Source organism: Suricata suricatta, chromosome 11, assembly GCF_006229205.1.
Source record: "Suricata suricatta isolate VVHF042 chromosome 11, meerkat_22Aug2017_6uvM2_HiC, whole genome shotgun sequence".
Classification (NCBI taxonomy): domain Eukaryota; kingdom Metazoa; phylum Chordata; class Mammalia; order Carnivora; family Herpestidae; genus Suricata; species Suricata suricatta.
In genome coordinates, this window is record NC_043710.1 from 99691082 (window position 1) to 99708343 (window position 17262).

General features: G+C 37.8%; 1 protein-coding gene across 2 annotated transcripts in view; it reads right to left on the reverse strand.

Moving 5' to 3' along the window:
• The window catches only part of LOC115306920 (protein NPAT), a 44145-nt gene that overhangs the window by 22306 nt on the left and 4577 nt on the right, over positions 1–17262 (reverse strand). For both annotated transcript variants that reach the window (XM_029957489.1, XM_029957488.1), the window contains exons 2-6: positions 9257–9375; positions 5682–5742; positions 3879–3951; positions 1839–1879; positions 785–1012 (exon numbers count right to left, since the gene is read on the reverse strand). In XM_029957489.1, the coding sequence (XP_029813349.1) occupies positions 785–1012; positions 1839–1879; positions 3879–3951; positions 5682–5742; positions 9257–9375 (522 nt within the window). The remainder of the gene's footprint in view (positions 1–784; positions 1013–1838; positions 1880–3878; positions 3952–5681; positions 5743–9256; positions 9376–17262) is intronic.

Here is a 17262-nt window from a genome sequence, read left to right on the forward strand (position 1 = left end):
TTAAGTTCAGTTAGCATACACGGAATGGTTTGCTATGTGCAAGGCACTGTAGCCTTTAAGAGGATGAGTGATGTGTGTTGTCTGACTTCAGGTGTGACAATCAAGCACAGCACAGCCTCAACAAAGCCTGGCGGACTGGAGGAAGCGTAAACTGAGTGTGTGCTACACTGTATATATACTACATACTTTTACCTAGGGGTGTAAAAAAAGTTGGAGAACAGACAGAAATGAGGGAGGATGTAACGAATGGAGTACGTTTCAGTTCCACAGAAGAGAAAGAAAATTTGTCAAGTGAGAGCGGCATCTGAATTTTAATCCCAACTCTGTTATTAAATAGCTTTTTGCTCCTTAGTACCAGGTGTTTTCAACCATTTCAAGTACACAATAAGCAAGCTATACCAGACAACCTTTGAGGGCGCCCCCAGCTCTAAGATTCACAGAAATAGGAAGGATTTTTCAACATGTAAGAAATGGAGGTGAACTGGAAAAGTAGTCCAAATTCTAGGACAGAATGGTGTGAACAAAGATAAGGAGGTGGTCAAATTTACTGTATATTATTTTAAAAATCAAATATAACACAAGTCTTTTCTATTAATGTAGAAAACAGAATTAGAAGAAAGTTCAAGGTTAGACCTCAGTTAGAACAGAGATAAGAATTCTAGATTAAAATGTTTCCTTAGTAACATGTTCACATTAAGGCAAACTTACCAAGTCTGTTAATTTATAAAGACAGTAGTATGTCATCTATTTATACAAGTTGATTAAGAACAAAATTCAAACTCACTGGCCACAGTGTCTTGTGACTGTGAATGGTTCACCACTACGAAATTTGACCTCACGGGAGCTGTAATCTGGCCAGTTGGCCGGACAAGCTGTGTAGCTGCTGAAGGAGCAACAGTTGTACACTGTCCTGAAAGATACGCTAAAGTCAGCAACTCTGAATTGACAGGAGCCGCTTGAGAGGCGAGCCTTCTCTGCCGTTTGATTTCTGCAATTCCACTTCTTGTTCGGACTGAAACACAGGAGAATTAAAAAATTAACACAGTGTCAGAATGCTCTGGCAATTTTAACAAGCCTATGCAATACACGTCCTACTACTGAGTAACATGTTAGATCTACAGACTGAAAAGAGTCCTTGAGAGTAACAACTAACTTCGTGTGTTAATTTCGTATGAAATAAACTGAGTACAGTTGACTCTTGAACACCACAAGCGTTAGGAGCAACGACCCTTTGCACAGTCGAAAATCCAAGTATAATTTTGGACTCCTCCAAAACTTAACTACTGATAGCCTACTGTTGACCAGAAGCCTTCCCAATCATCAACAGCTGGAACACATATTTTGTATGTTATATTATTGTAATCCTACAATAAAGGAACCTTAGAGAAGAGAAAATGTTATTAAGAAAGTCAGTGGAAGCAAAGATACATTTTTACATTCCTGTACTACATTCACAGAAAAAAAAACCTGAATAAATGGACCCACACAGTTCAAAGCAGTGCAATTCAAGGGTCAACTGTATATACAAAGTTTATAAATCTATCAGTATATTTCTTCTGTAATAATCCATACTGATAAAACCTCTACAAACTAAGAAACAAACCAATGAAATGAGAATTAAAAAGACGTGAATACATGAGCAAATGAGAAAAACCAGGAGTATTTCAAGTGCTCTTTTCTATAATGAATATAATTCCCTATTATGATAATAACTGTACTTTGAAGAGTAGTTTAAACAAAATATATACTTAGCATGAATGTACTATTAATGAAAAAGTGTTCATCTGACAGTTCTGAGTTTGAACTAATGCTGAATTCAACTAAAGTTGAATACCTACCTCTCTGATTGGCAACAAACCCCGGGGAACTGTGCATGCTCCTATCAAATAAAACAAAGCAGTTAGACATTAAAAGATACACCCAAGTTTATTAACAGTCAGACTTGAAGCAAAATGAATTAAAAGACAACAGGCCTCCCTCAGACAAAAATGATAAGCACGTTGTTGAGGGGTGACCAATCTTATTTGCTTTAGAATGGTGGCACATTAATGCACTCACACACAGAATTTTAATAATCAAGTTTCTAGCCAAGGCTTTGTAACCATTAGAGAACTCTGACATCCCATTAAGAATCTGACTTGATTTTAGGATGTCTATATATTTAAGAAAGCCATGTAAAAATTGTGTAGTTATTACCTTTTGTCACTACAGCGATACCTTCGTCAAATTCTTTATTTCACATAGGACTCCATATATAAATACTTTAGAATCCTGAAGTTAATTTCAAAGAATATCCTGCTTTTATCAAATTTATTACTTACAAAACTATTTTATCCAGTGTCTAACAAAGGAGGAAAGCAAACAGGAAAGCACACAGAAAATTCACAATATAAGGTGATTCTCCTTTTATTATGAATTGGTTACCCAATCACAGACATTGGTATCTTCTGGGAAATCTGTTAAATTAGTCTCTACTAAAAAGAGCAATAAAACTTAAATTGAAGAAGCATTTTTTTAATTTAAAAAATTTTAAAAATATTTTAGTTATTTTTGAGACAAAGAGAGAGACAGAGCATGAGCGGGGGAGGGGCAGAGAGAGGGAGACACAGAATCTGGAGCAGGCTCCAGGCTCTGAGTGGTCAGCAGAGCCTGATGAGGGGTTTGAACTCATGAACTGTGAGATCATGACCTGAGCCGAAGCTGGACGCTTAACAAACTGAGCCACCCAGGCACCCTGAATAAGCATTAAAAAAAAAAATTTATTTATTTATTTATTATTATTTTTTAATGTTTTATTTATTTTTGATACAGAGAGAGACAGAGCATGAGAGGGGGAGGGGCAGAGAGAGAAGGAGACACAGAACCAGAAGCAGGCTCCAGGCTCTGAGCTAGCTGTCAGCATAGAGCCTGACGCAGGGCTCGAACCCACGAACGTGAGGTCTGACCTGAGCCGAAGTCAGAGGCTTAACCGACTGAGCCACCCAGGTGCCCCCTGAATAAGCATTTTTAGTAACACACACACACCAACCTTGGAGAATACTTGGCTAAGAGCCTTTTATTTTTGGGTTGTATCTCATCAATAAAGCATCTCAATAACCTATAACTGTTTATAGGAGCTAACTAAATTGTGAATGTCTTTCAAGATTATTTGAAAGGGCAGAAAAAAAGTCAAGAAAGGAGGAATAAAGGTAAGACTACCAAATAAGATGTGGTAGAGTTAGAGAAAAGCATCTGCAGGCATTTCAGCAGTTTAAACTGGGAAGAAGCCCCTGCTGAATGTAGGCTGGGCATACCGCTGGTAGTTCTGTAAGAAACTATGGTTTTTACAGTCGACTCTGAAGTTAGGTAAGAGACGTTGTAACTGATACCAGTGGAGCATTCCATGGCCATGACCTCGGTCACAGGTGCCTGTTAGCACCATGAGAAAATTCCAAAATTAGAAGATTCCACAAGTAGTAGCATTTTATTCAAACTTGGTTCTTTACAGGGGAAGAACCAATGAGACATGAATTTAACACATAGTTCTTTGCATAAGTAATAAAGATGCAACTATGCAAGGAAATTCACACAAGGCTGGGATTAAATTTATATTCTAGCCAGAGATCTGCCTCTAAATTACTATGGGAATGTGGGGATGTCAATAAACATGTATAAGTCTCAATTTCCTTATTTCTTAACAATTTATTAAATACGCATTTTATTTCAAATTATTTGAATAAAAAACAAAGGAGTATCAGTAACCTCTGGAGTAAATTTAAAACTAAGATTAAGTGTGTGGGTCATAAGAAGATTTAAACCTGAAGAGCTTTCTACATGTGTTTGCATTCCACAATCATCATGCGTGTTCTGATCAGCTAACTGTACAGGCTTTTTATTACCTGATCTGAGAAAGCGTATGGTCTAACTTCTTCCACAGAGATGACATTATTGCTGGGACATCATTTGATGTTTCTAGGTAAGAGGAAAAGTTTCTCAATGAATATGTTTGAGGAAAATTCATCACTTAACTTGGCACAAAATCAACAAGGAAAACAAAACTTTTCTCTCAACTGTTGGCATTATGTTGGAAACTAAGAAATAAGCCTATTTTGTAAAATGACCTACAAAGCTGTAAATGAGACTTCTTCCTTTTCTCAAGCCATTGAGTACCAGATGCAATGAATGGAAATGGACATTTGTAAAGTCTCTGAAGCTTTCTAAGAACAATTTTTTTCTTTGTATTAAAAAACAAACTATTTCATTTACTTTTTAAAAAATAATCTCTATACCTAATGTGGGGCTTGAACTCACAATCCAAAGATCAAGAGTCACATGTCTCATTAGCTGAGCGAGCCAGGGGCCCCCTGTTTAAATCTGTTCTATTGGACATCATGTGACATTTCAAAGTGAATCAAAATAATGTGATTTATAATAAATTTCATAAAGGTTATATAAATTCCTATGAGTGTGGAAACAACCAATGTTTTCATGTCCAAATTACTGTGTTTGCTCTCAGTAACCCTTTAATAAAGGCACCACCAGTTACTATACTTAAGAGTTACTGGTAAAATTCCTGAGAACTGATTACTTTTTTTTCCCCCCAAGGATACGCCCTTAAAGCCCACAGTGGTGAGGAACTTACAGGGTATTTAAAATCTTTACCATATACTTATAAAAAAATTCAAATAAAAGGAAGCCACCCAATATAAAAGTGGGATTAAACTTTTGTATTGCAATAGCATACTGTTTCTGATGTTATTTACACTCTAAATATTCCTTTAAGGGGGGCACCTGGGTGGCTCAGAAGGTTAAGTGTTCAGCTCTTGATTTTGGCTCAGGTCATGATCTCATGGTTTTGTGGTATCGAGCCCTGCATCAGGCTCCGTGCTCCTAGCACTTGGGATTCTCCCTCTCCCCTCCCCCTTTTGCCCCTCCTCAGCTCACGTGCACTCTCTCTCAAAATAAATAAATAAAACATTAAAAAAAAGTGAATAAATATTCCTGTAAGAATATTTAGGCCTATTACTCTCTGTGTCTAGGGTGGTGATCTTGGAAAAGTTATTTGGCTTAATTCTTAGTTTCCTGATACTTAAAAATTAGGACCTTAACAATCAACATCAATTGCTGCATTAGTTTAAGGACTGTTAAAAAACATACGGAAGCACTCAACACAAAGCTGCCTACAGATAAATACTCAATATTAACACTAAGCATCTTTCCTTTCTTTCAATGCTATTGTTTTATGGTAATTCTTGTTAATGTTCTGAGCTTCAAAAATATTACACAATAAAACAAACACTTTTAACTTTCTCCATATTCTGATTACTATAAATCAGAATTTTACGACTGGCTCCTATGTCCAGATTTAGACAACACAGAACTTAAAATATTGTCTTAAAAGGTCTATGAATGCAGCAATGCCTGTTTATCAAGGCAGAGACCTAGAGCTAGGAGTTCTATTTTTTACAAAAATTGTTTTGTTCAATTCATTAGCACTCAGATTTTTATAACATATCAGTATAAATACAAACTGTTTAATTAAATATTTCCCAGTAGAACTTATCTCATCATAATGGAGATTAAGGGTTTTACTTGTTTTTTTGAAAAGTCTTCTTCTGATTTGTAAGAAGCATTAATATCATTTAAAAATTATTTCTAATTAAAACATCAGACAAAAAGAATCCCTGACCTTGAATTCTTACCTTTTGCTTTCATAGCTACATATTCATTCAGAATTGTTGTCAAGTTTTTTCCAAACAAGGACTGAAAAGAAAAAAATCACACATTACAAAAATTATGCAACACTACCAATAATCTCCCACCATGAAACATTTTACTATATAGCCTTATAAAAGAAATGGATTTTTTGGTGAGGGTAAAGAACAAGTAGTCAAAAATAAAGAGCCACTTAATCTAGGGGTTGCATCAAATGTTCCATGAGTCAAGAGCCTTGCCTGTTTGAAACTTTTAAGAAAATTTTATTTATTTTCGAGAGACAGGGTGAGAGTGAGAGCGAGAGTGAGCAGGGAAAGGACAGAGCAGGAAAGAGAGGGAGAGAATCCCAAGCAGGCTCCCTACTGTCAGTGCAGAGCCTGACATGGGGCTCAAGCTCAGGAACCATGAGATCATGACCTGAGCCCAGTGGGACGTTTACCAGACTGAGCCACGGAGGCACCCTAAGGGCCCTGCCTGTCTGAATAAGACACCAAGACTATGTTTCTTTAGCTAAGACAGTCCAAAGGCAGAAAAGCAGCTTTTAGCTTCAAGGGAGCTATCCAATCACATAACTTTTAAAACTATAAGGACCCACTCCTAATCTGTCCTTTCTTTCAAAAAAATTGTTTTAAAAATATTTATTTTTGAGAGAGATGTGGATGTGCAAGAGTGAGTGGGGGAGGGGCAAAGAGAAGCCAGAATGTGAAGCAGGCTGGAGGCAATGAGCTGTGAGCACAGAACCTGACACAGGGCTTGGACCCATAAACTGTGAGATCATGACCTGAGCCAAAGTTGGTCACCTAACCCACTGAGCCACCCATGTGGCCCCACCCCCACAATCATTCTTAAGCTTATTTGTATCTTCTTTCTCACAAAGAAATCTGGTTCCCATTAACTACATTCTCCTTATTTGTTGAGAATGGCTAATTGAGTAGAACTCAGAGGGACTTAAGATTCATTCACATTTTTGTGTGAATCAACAGCTTTCTACTGCTTAATAGTATTCCAGTCTATGGTTATACCACAGTTTATCCACTTACTGGCTAAAGGACAGCGTGGTTGTTTTAAGGGTTTTTTTCTGGGTTATTTTCAGTCCTTGACCGCCACAGATAAACAGTAGTGCGCAGGGTTTTTCAATGCACTTGGATAAGTATCTGGGCGGACGAGAGCTGGGTCACATGGGGAACGTACATTCAACTGTATCAACAACTGCCGATCTAATTTTCAAAGTGGTTGTAAGATTTTACATTCTCATCAGCAATGAACATGAGTTCCTGCTGTTTTGTACCCTTACTGCTAATGACCTGACAGTTTTTAAATTGTTCTTCACACTAGCCATTCTAATAGGTACATGGTGGTATCTCCTTAGAGTACTAATTTGCATTTTCCCAGTGATAAATGATTTGGTGCATTTTTAAAATTAGCTTACTGCCATCTTCAGATCCCTTGCCCTATAAAGAGTTTTTTTTGATATTTACTTTTGAGAGAGAGGGGGGGGGGAGGGAGGGAAAGAGAGAGAGAAAGAGCAGGGTAGGGGCAGAGAGAGGGGAGAGACAGAAGTTGAGGCAGGCTCCAGGCTGTAAGCATAGAACCCAATAAGGGGCTCGAACTCACAAACCATGAGATCATGACCTGAGCAGAGAGAAAGAGTAGGACATTTAGCCAATTGAGCCACTCAGGTACTTCCAAAATGATTTCACTAAAAAAAAAAAAAAAAAAAAAAAAAAAAAAAAAAAAAATTACTAGGTTTCAAAAATCCTTTATCACTTAATTGATAAGGTACTTTTTTTCCCCAGCCTATGGTTTGTCATTCTTTGAAGAGTCCACTGCACAGCAAAATTTTTAAATTTTTAGAAAGTTTAACTTACCAATTTTTCCTTTTTGTCAGGGTCACATCTAAAACTCATCAAACCCAAGTCAATAAATTTTCTCCTAAAAAGTCTTATAGTTCTGTGTTGTTCATTTGGACTATTATCAATTTCGGCTAGTCTTTGTATGACGTATGGGAAGAGAATCTGTTTTTGAATCTGCACGTCTAATTGCTTTGTCTCCATTTGTTGATAAAATTACCATCTCCACTGAATTCCCTTTGTACTTCTGTCACAAATCGGTTTTGCACGGGTCTACACTGGGCTCTGTTCCAATGATCATACTGCCAAACCTTCTGCTAACATCACTCAGTCGTGATGCGCAGAACTCGTTAGTAAGTCTAACTATCAAGTAATAGGAGTCTCCCAACTTATCCTTTTTAAGAACTGTTTGTGCTATTCTAGCTCATTAGCTTTACCACATGAAATTCAGAATTCAGCTTGTTGCTCGCTATAAAAATGCTTGTGGGGATTTTAACTGTAATGAATCTATAGATTGAAATGGGGAAAACTGTCATTTTAAAAGAATGCACCATCTTTGACATTCTATCGCAGTTATATATGACCGTCTTTTCATGTTTCCTCCACAGAAAAGCCTGTTTTTTTTCTGAGAATGGAAATTAAGGAGACATGTTTAAATAAATTAACAAAATAACGATGTCAAATAACGTAGTTCCAAAATACACCCACTGTATTCCATTCCAAATGATGCTCTGTTGGTCTAGTAATCTTTTTCTAAAAAAAAAAAAAATGTTTATTTTTGAGAGAGAGAGAGAGAGAGAGAGAGAGAGAGAGAGAGAGACAGAGAGCGAGCGAGAGCGAGCGAGCACGCGCACACAAGTGGGGGAGGGACAGAGAGAGAGGGAAACACAGAATTGAAAGCAGGTTCCAGACTCTGAGCTATCAGCACAGAGTCTGATGTGGGGCTCAAACTCACGAACTTGTGAGATCATCACCTGAGCTGAAATTGGAAACTTAACCAACTGAGCTACCCAGGTGCCCCATTCAAGTAATTTTCTAAAATGAAGTGACAACAAAAACCAAAATACCTGTTTTATTTGTCTGAAGTAAGCAACCAAATGCAAGAAAATATAGGTTGCTGTAAGATACCACAGAGCAGGCTTAAACAGTAGGCATGTCTTATTCTGGCGGCTGGGGAGTCCAAGATCAAGAGGCTGGCCAATTTGGTTCCTGGTCAGGGCCACCTTCTTGGCTTCTAGACATCTACTCTCTGCCCATTCAAGGATAGCTAGCTCTGTTCCACTTCTTATAAAGGCAATAATCATAACACATGGGGCCCAACCTCATGACCCAATCTAAATCAAATTAATTCCAAAAGACCTCACCTCCAAATACCATCACACTGGTGATGGGGTTTCAACATATGAATCTTGAGGAACACAAATATTTTAGCCCATAGCAGGCAGAAATCAAGTGAGCCCCAAGACAAAAAGAAGTGGAATTGATTAGAAACAAGAGTGTCATTTTGAAACTGATTCTTAGAAGCAAAGTTGTAATTGTGTGAAATAAATATGTGAAAAGAGCTGGCCTTCTTTGGGTCTTTCCACTCACGCACGAATACTATCAAATCTCTACGAATTCTGATACTGCTCATGGCTGATTTTAAGACTGTGTTTATAGTCTCTCATATTGGTCAATGAGGAAATATTTCCCTTAAGGAACAAATCACTCACCAGTAAGCAGGCTGGGATAAAACCTTCATCTGTACAATGTTCTGCATATTCTTTTAAATTTGAACTTTCCAGAATAAAAGTCTGGCAGGTAGAAGTGAGGTTTTCCTGTTGTAAGTAACCTAAATGAAAAATAGAAGTTTAGGTGAAGCCAGTAATGTCTGTATTTTTACACACAATGCTGTTGAAATGCTAGAGCAGTTTCCTATCACAAATGGACCCTCTGGTGGCATGTGCTGGGATTCTGCAGCCTTGCCCAGAACCAGCAGCTTGGGCTGCAGTACAAAATAGTCTTCACAGAAGAGAAGAGAAAAACTCCAGCTAAACAAGAAATAGAAGGTGTTTGATAAGGAGTAATTAACCCAAAGTAATGTTTACATGAGAATTAATAAGGTAATGATAAATAACCAGAGAACTAGTAAGGAAATGATAAATGTTCTTCTACTCTATGAACTCCATACTCACAAGGATGGTAGAAGGTATAAATTAACTCACTGGATTATCAAAGCACTACATTCTCTCCAAGTTGCTACTTACTTGTACATTTCACTTATTTGCCTAATTAATGGTTTAAGAGAAAAACAAACAAAAGACCTACTTTTCAAGAAAGGCAAGAAACTCCCCTGATTTTTAATTTATGCTCTTTGGGAGTCAAAACACTCAAAGTTCAACAAGAACTTTAGCATTTACATCTAACCAACATTTATGGAACAATCTTAATGTTGTCAGTGCTTGGTACTTGCATACATATGTTCGGACCAGCAGCCTATCCTTGCTGTTTTGTTACCAAACACTAAAATTAGTAGTATAGTACAGAAAGAACACTGGATAGGATACAGAGAGACCGAGTTCTTCATTAGTCCATTAAAATAAGCATTGTGAATATGGGGGGAAAATCACTTATATTTTCCAAAACTAAGGTGTTTCATCTATAAAACATCACATTTGCCTTGACTTGTGGATCAAATCTGGTGAACTTAATCCCTTGTGTAAAGCCCTTCAATCGTGTGTAAAGACTTTCAATTGCTTCTTATAGCTCTCAGTTTGAATTTCTAAATTCTTAGCAATTTCAGCAAGAACGGCAATGTGAGGACCTCCAAAAATCCTCTCCTCCATAAAAGCAATGAGAACACTGGCACAAATTATTAAAGAAAAAGAAGTTAAAAAATTCTGAAAATAAAGTTTTGGAGGCATTTAAGAAAAATAGATCAATGTCAAGTACAATGAACATTTTGGCACTTTAACTTACTCTATTCCCATGACCATCTTCCTAGCTGAGCAGTATAGCCTTGAAAGTCAACAGCCTGCAATCACAATGAAACAAACAGCCTAGCAGCCAATGGAGGGGCTGGATATGCTGGAATTTTTCCAAAGACTCATTTCTAGAAACTGTCATAATGTGACCTGTGTGAAAATTCCCTATAAAACTCCACTTGGATGGCTTGTCTCTGAGATGAATACTAATTTACCCAGTGCAAAGAACCTTCTTTAAGGTGTTTGCTTAAAACTATCGGCAGGAATTGCCAAACACTACAGCTGCCGCATGTGACAAAGAGATGAGTAGCACAAATGAGCTAACCAAAAAAAGTTAAAAGAAAAAACAAAAAAGCAAGGGCGTCTAGGTAGCTCCGTCAGTTGAGCATTTGACTTCGGCTCAGGTCATGATCTCACAGTTTGTGAGTTCAAGCCCCACTTGGGGCTCTGTGCTGACAGCTCAGAGCCTGGAGCCTGTAGAGACTCTGTGTCTCTCTCTCTCCCCCGCCCTCCCTGGCTTGCGCTCTGTCCCTCTCTCAGAAATAAACAAACATTAAAAAGAAAAAAAAGAAAAAGAAAAGAAAAGAAAAACAAAAAAGCTGGGGCATGAGGAATACACAGCAGGCTATGAGAAGCTAGGATATGTTATTCTTGAGATAGCAGGAGGTCATGCGCAACTGTAGCGTGATGCGCATCCTCTGGCTGACCTCTAGAGAAACAGGAAGTGAAGGTTTAGGCAGAGCCATCAATGACTTAGCTGAACGGTGAAGCCTGCCCCAACAGACACAGAGCCCCTTGGCAAACAAAGGGAGACTGACACCAAGCATTTACAAAATGGGGGAAAAAAAGAGAGAGAGAGAAAAAAAGGGTGCTTCTTAGTGGCTCAGCAGATTAAGCATCCGACTTCAGCTCAGGTCATGATCTCACAGCTAATGAGTTCGAGCCCACGCTGGGCTCTGTGCTGACAGCTCAGAGCCTGGATCCTGCTTCAATTTGTGTCTCGCTCTCTCTCTACCTCTCCCCTGCTCATGCTCAGTCTCTCTCTCTCAAAAATAAACATATATTAAAAAAAATAAATTAAAAATGAAAATAATCATTCTCCAACCACAGAACATAAATTAAAAAAATATAGACTTTACAGGATTAGTTCAGGCAGTGGTTCACAGGCACTACTGAAGCAATAAAGCACAGTAATAAAGAAAGTCTGATTACAAGAGCTGTCACATTACATTATTTAAAACATCAAGTTTTCAAGAAAGAATTATGAGAGATGCAGAGAAATAAAGTATGCATCATATGCAAGGGGAAATAAAGAGGGTCAATAGATATCATCCTTAAGGAAACCAAGACACTGTAATTAAAACTCTTAAAAAGTCAGCTGTTTTATTTTATTTTTTTAAATTTATTTTTGAGAGACAGCGTGAGTAGGGGAGGATCAGAGAGAGGGAGACACAGAATCCGAAGCAGGCTCCAGGCTCTGAGCTAGCTGTCAGCACAGAGCCTGACGCGGGGCTTGAACCCACGAACCGTAAGATCATGACCTGAGCCGAAGCTGGACGCTTAACCGACTGAGCCACCCAGGAGCCCCAAAATCAGCTATTTTAAATAAGTTCTGAGAATTAAAGAAAACTAGTCATAAATACCTTAAAAAATTATGAGAGCAATGTTTCAAATGAAATAAGACAAATTCTACAAAAGAAAACAAAATCCAAGTAGAAATTCTAGAGTTGGAAAGAACTAAAATGAGAAATTCCTCAGAATTTCAAAAGCAGATTTAAGGCAGATGAAAAAAACCAAACACAGATCAAATGATCTGTATCCAGCATAAGGAACAAAAACAAAAAGTATAATGAAAAGCAAAGAGTCTCTGAGAGCAGAGGGGCACCATCAGCTGTGAAAACACACATCATCAAAGTCCCAAGAGAGGAGACAGAGAAGAACAGAAAGACTATCTGAAGAAATAGTGTCCAAATAATGAACAACCAAATTTTTGGAAACACATTAATCTATTTACCCAGAAGCTCAATAAACTCCAAGTAGGATAAACTGAAAGAAACCCATACCTAGACACAGCATAATCAAACTGTCAAAACACAGAGAATCTTGAAAGCAGAAACAGCTCATCACATACAAGGGATCATCAATAGAATTAATGGCTTTTTCTCATTAGAAACCACAGAGGCCACAGGCAGGGAGATGACATATGCAATGTGTGAACAACAAAACCAGCAAACCTCTTTCAAATTGGACAAATTAAGATATTTCCATATTAACAAAACAAAACCTAGAAACAAGGCTGCTAGAAGACCCACCCTAGAAGAAAGATTAAAGGGGTCCTAGGGGTGCCTGAGTGGCCTAGTTGGTTGGGCATCTGACTCTTGATTTTGGCTCAGGTCATGATCCGTGGATTCTGAGACTGAGCCCCACGTCTGGCTCCATGCTGATTGTAGTGTGGAGCCTGTTTAAGATTCCTTCTCTTTTCTTAAGGCGCCTGGATGGCTCAGTCAGTTGAGCATTCAACCTTGGCACAGGAGGTCATGATCTCGCAGTTTGAGTTCCAGCCCTGCACTGGGCTCTGTGTAGATAGCAGATAGCAGACCCCGTCTCCCCTCCTCTCTGGCCCTCACCCATTTTCACTGTCCCTCTTATAGAAATAAACACTTAAAAATAAATTGTGGATTACAATAAAAGGATGGAAAAAGATGTACCATTCAAACAGTAACTAAGAGCTGGAGAAGCTATAATGCATCAGACAAATATTGTTAGTAGAAGCAAAAATAGTGAAAAAACATTCAATCACTCAAAATATAACGATTACAAGTATATATAAGTACCTATGCATGTAACAACTAAGGCCCCCCAAACACAAAGCAGACACAGAAGTGCTACAAGAACTAGATAATTAAACAATAAAAGTTATACATTTTAATAATCTCTTACTTTCAATAATGAGTAGAGAACTAGAGAGTTCAATAAGGACACAGATGTGAACACTATAAACCAACCAGACCTAACATCTATAGTGTACTACAACAACAGCCGAATATACATTCTTCTCAAGTGTATGTGAACATCTTCCAGGATAAACGATGTATTAGGAATTATAATTAATTTTAAAAAGATGGAAACTATATAGAGGATGCTCTCTGACCATTAACAGAATGAAATCACAAATCAATAAGAAATTCACAAATAGGCAGAAATTATTTTTTAAAGTTTTTCAATGCTTATTTTTGAGAAAAAGACAGAGACAGAGTGCAAGAGGAAGAGGGGCAGAGAGAGAGGGAGACAGAGAATCTGAAGCAGGCTCCAGGCTCTGAGCTAGCTGTCAGCACAGAGCCCGATGCAGGGCTCAAACCTACTAAGCATGAGATCATGACCTGAGCTGAAGTTAGCTGCTTAACCTGACTGAGCCAACCAGGTGCCCCCCAACTCACCACTTTCTACTTAGAGGTGATGAATCAGTGTTCCAACTTTTTGTTAACTAATGCTACAGGAAGAAACAAATAAATATACAAATAAAAAAACCAAAGATACTGTCCTCGAGTATGGGAAGACATTTAGAAAACAGAACCTTTTATCTCATACACTACTTCAATATACCCATCGCCGAAGATGTGAAATCACCTCAAATATGAAAGCGGATCAAGGATAAGTTACTATTCTCCTTCCTTTTTTTGTTATTTACAAATAACTCAATATATACCCTTATAATTCTACAGCCAGCTAAAAAGAAATCATTTTTATGATGGTTTGCTTTTTGAGTTACATTTGTAGTAAGTCACCCGCTACTAGGATTTCATGAATACAGAGATTTAAAATGTTAAGAACCACTAGAGTCACTCTGGAATCAGCGCAGGTGGAACTTTTTATAGTGCTTCAAAGTTTAAACTGAAGATAAACAAGCTCTTTCCATGGGAAAGTTTCAAAAGTACTAATCACCCCAGATGTATTCATAACCACTTCAATCTTCTAACAGGTGGTGGTGTGAAATCTAATTCCTTAAAGTGGATTTGCTTTTCTGGAGATCAAACATTATCAAAAAGAAACATAGCCTTAAGGGGATGAAAATTGGTACAGAGGCAGCAAGGGAACAAAGAAAGTATCACTGTTTTTATGTGTAAGTCACAGTACTTGTAACAGTAAAATAATATTTGGAGATTGGGGTGAGGAGGAAGTCTAAAAATACTCCTTAAGAGTATGCTAATGAAGTAAGGTTGAGAAATACCACCCTAGACACAATGTAGTAACACAAGCAACCTTTCTCAGAATAATACGGTCACTTATGGTAGCATACGCTGGCCAAGGAATGGTCACATATCAGTTTATGGCTTATCATAAGACTTTACACTTTAGTATACACTTGAGTAAACGTTGTTAAAAGGCTAGATTACTTCTAAAGAATGTTCAAAATTTACAATGCATCTTAAAATAGCAATATCTATGATACTTATCTTTGGCTCTTAAAAACATGCCCAACTTTGGGTAATGTGGAGTTCCCATTATAAAAATTTTTTTTTCATGTTTTTTATTTATTTTTGAGAGACAGAGAGAGACAGCATGAGCAGGAGAGGGTCAGAGAGAGAGGGAGACACAGAATCCAAAGCAGGCTCCAGGCTCTGAGCTAGCTGTCAGCACAGAGCCCAATGTGGGGCTCGAACCCACCAACTCTGAGATCATGACGTGAGCTGAAGCTGGAAGCCGGACGCTTAACCGACTGAGCCACCCAGGCACCCGTGGAGTCCCCATTTTAGACTAGATCTGATGTGTTTTGTTTTACTTTCAAAAAATTAAACCAAAGAGCTAAAGTTAATAAACCTGTAGTGGATACAAAATGGAATACTAAAAATAATCCATAAAAATGTAGGAAAAAATGGGACATTTATTAGTTGGAAACAAACGAGAAAAACAGAAAACAAATAGTGAGGTAGTAGGTTGAAACTCAATTTAGCAATCCTTTTTGGTACTCAAATGAAATGAAACTTATGTCCACACACAAACTTAACAGCAAGGTGATAAACACTTTTTAAGTCTCTATAAACTACATAAAACTCAACTATCCACCAACTGGTGAATAGAGCATATACATAAACAATATGCATGCCGTTTATACATATATAATACATGTTGTAAATGTGGCATACATACGTATAATACGTTACTGCCAAAAAGGAAGGGTGGGATGGATTTACAGGAGGCTTTCTTTGGAGTAGAATATGTTAAAAATTGAACAAGTTCCTGAATAAATGGATAAATGGAAGTAAGAATGGATGGATAAATGAACAAATGAATAAAAATATATGATCAAGCACTGTCTCCTTTAGGTGTTTTTTGGCTGTTGAAAGAAAAGCAGTTTATAGTACACATATCCTCTTGGGACCTCATTTCTACCACTGAACCATAGAGCAAGCAACTGCTACTTGTCTGGGCCCCTGAGAAGATCAAGATGTGAATAAGGGGTGCCTGGGTGCCTTTGTCGGTTAAACGTTCAACTCTTGATATTGGCTCAGGTTGGAAAATCAAGCCTCATATTGGACTTGGTAATGACGGTGCTGAGCCTGCTTGGGATTCTCACTCTCCCTCCCTCCCTCCCTCTGCCACTCCCCCCAAAAAATAAGCCCATAAAAAATGATATGAATAAAAGATTTAGTATGTCTGGTCCATAATCATAGAAAACTAGAGTGATGTTTCAAGCTATGATTTGTGTGTGTAGGGGTATGAGTAGCTAAATCCTGAAAATTCAGGCAGAATGGCTTACTTTATTTCTATCTGGTAGTATTATTAGTTTACCTGAAAAGGAAAGGAGACTTTTCAGCATCCTCCACATGATCCATTTTCTCATGTGCAGGGTTGATTATGTGCTTGTATAGACAGTGTATGCATTTTCCCAACTCTCATAATTCGAGTTAGTAGACAAGACCACAGGATTAACAGTTTATACTGAAAGGGTTCCTAGGTGTTAGCTCCTTTGATGTCTACTCGAACTTAACAGAGATTATCAGAATTAGTATTTGTGATTTCATCCAGCTTCAAATATTTACAGATGCTTAACTTTTAGATCCTTTTGACATTCAACAGATTTAAACTCCGGGATAAATATTCCTTTGGGGGCTTTTATTTTGTTCTGATAGGAAAAACTACCAGAGGAATGTGACTTAAAACTGAATTCTAAATGAGGATTCTCTTTCATATCCTCTAGAAATCCAAGTATCTGATTCGGTCATTATTCCACTGCAAAGTACACTCTACTCCCAGGGAATGTGCTCTAAGAGAAAATTAAAACACAGCTGCCTACATCACAGCATCCTAAAAGCCCAGAGCCCAAGTGGTCCTGAAGGTGGGGTCAATTATTCTATACTGATGTGATGTGGATAGCGGAATCAGAATACGATCTGGATTGATGACTGTCTCAGATGAAGTAAAAAAGGATTCTTCAGGGGTGCCTGGCTGGCTCAGCCAATAGAATATGCGACTCTTGATCTCGGGCTGTTGAGTGCAATGTGGGTGTAGAGATTAAAAAGAAAAAAAACAACAACAACACATCAACTCTTTAAAAACACACAAAAAAATATGCCCAACTTTGGGCAGTCTAAATTAGACATTTTAGATTAGACTTGATGTATTTTGCTTTACTTTTGTCCTAGGAGTTCCAAGACAATGTGGTAATGTATTAACTGACTACTTCAAAGTTTACACACACACACACACACACACACCCAGTTATTCGCTTACTAAAAGCTTATTTATCATTGTTC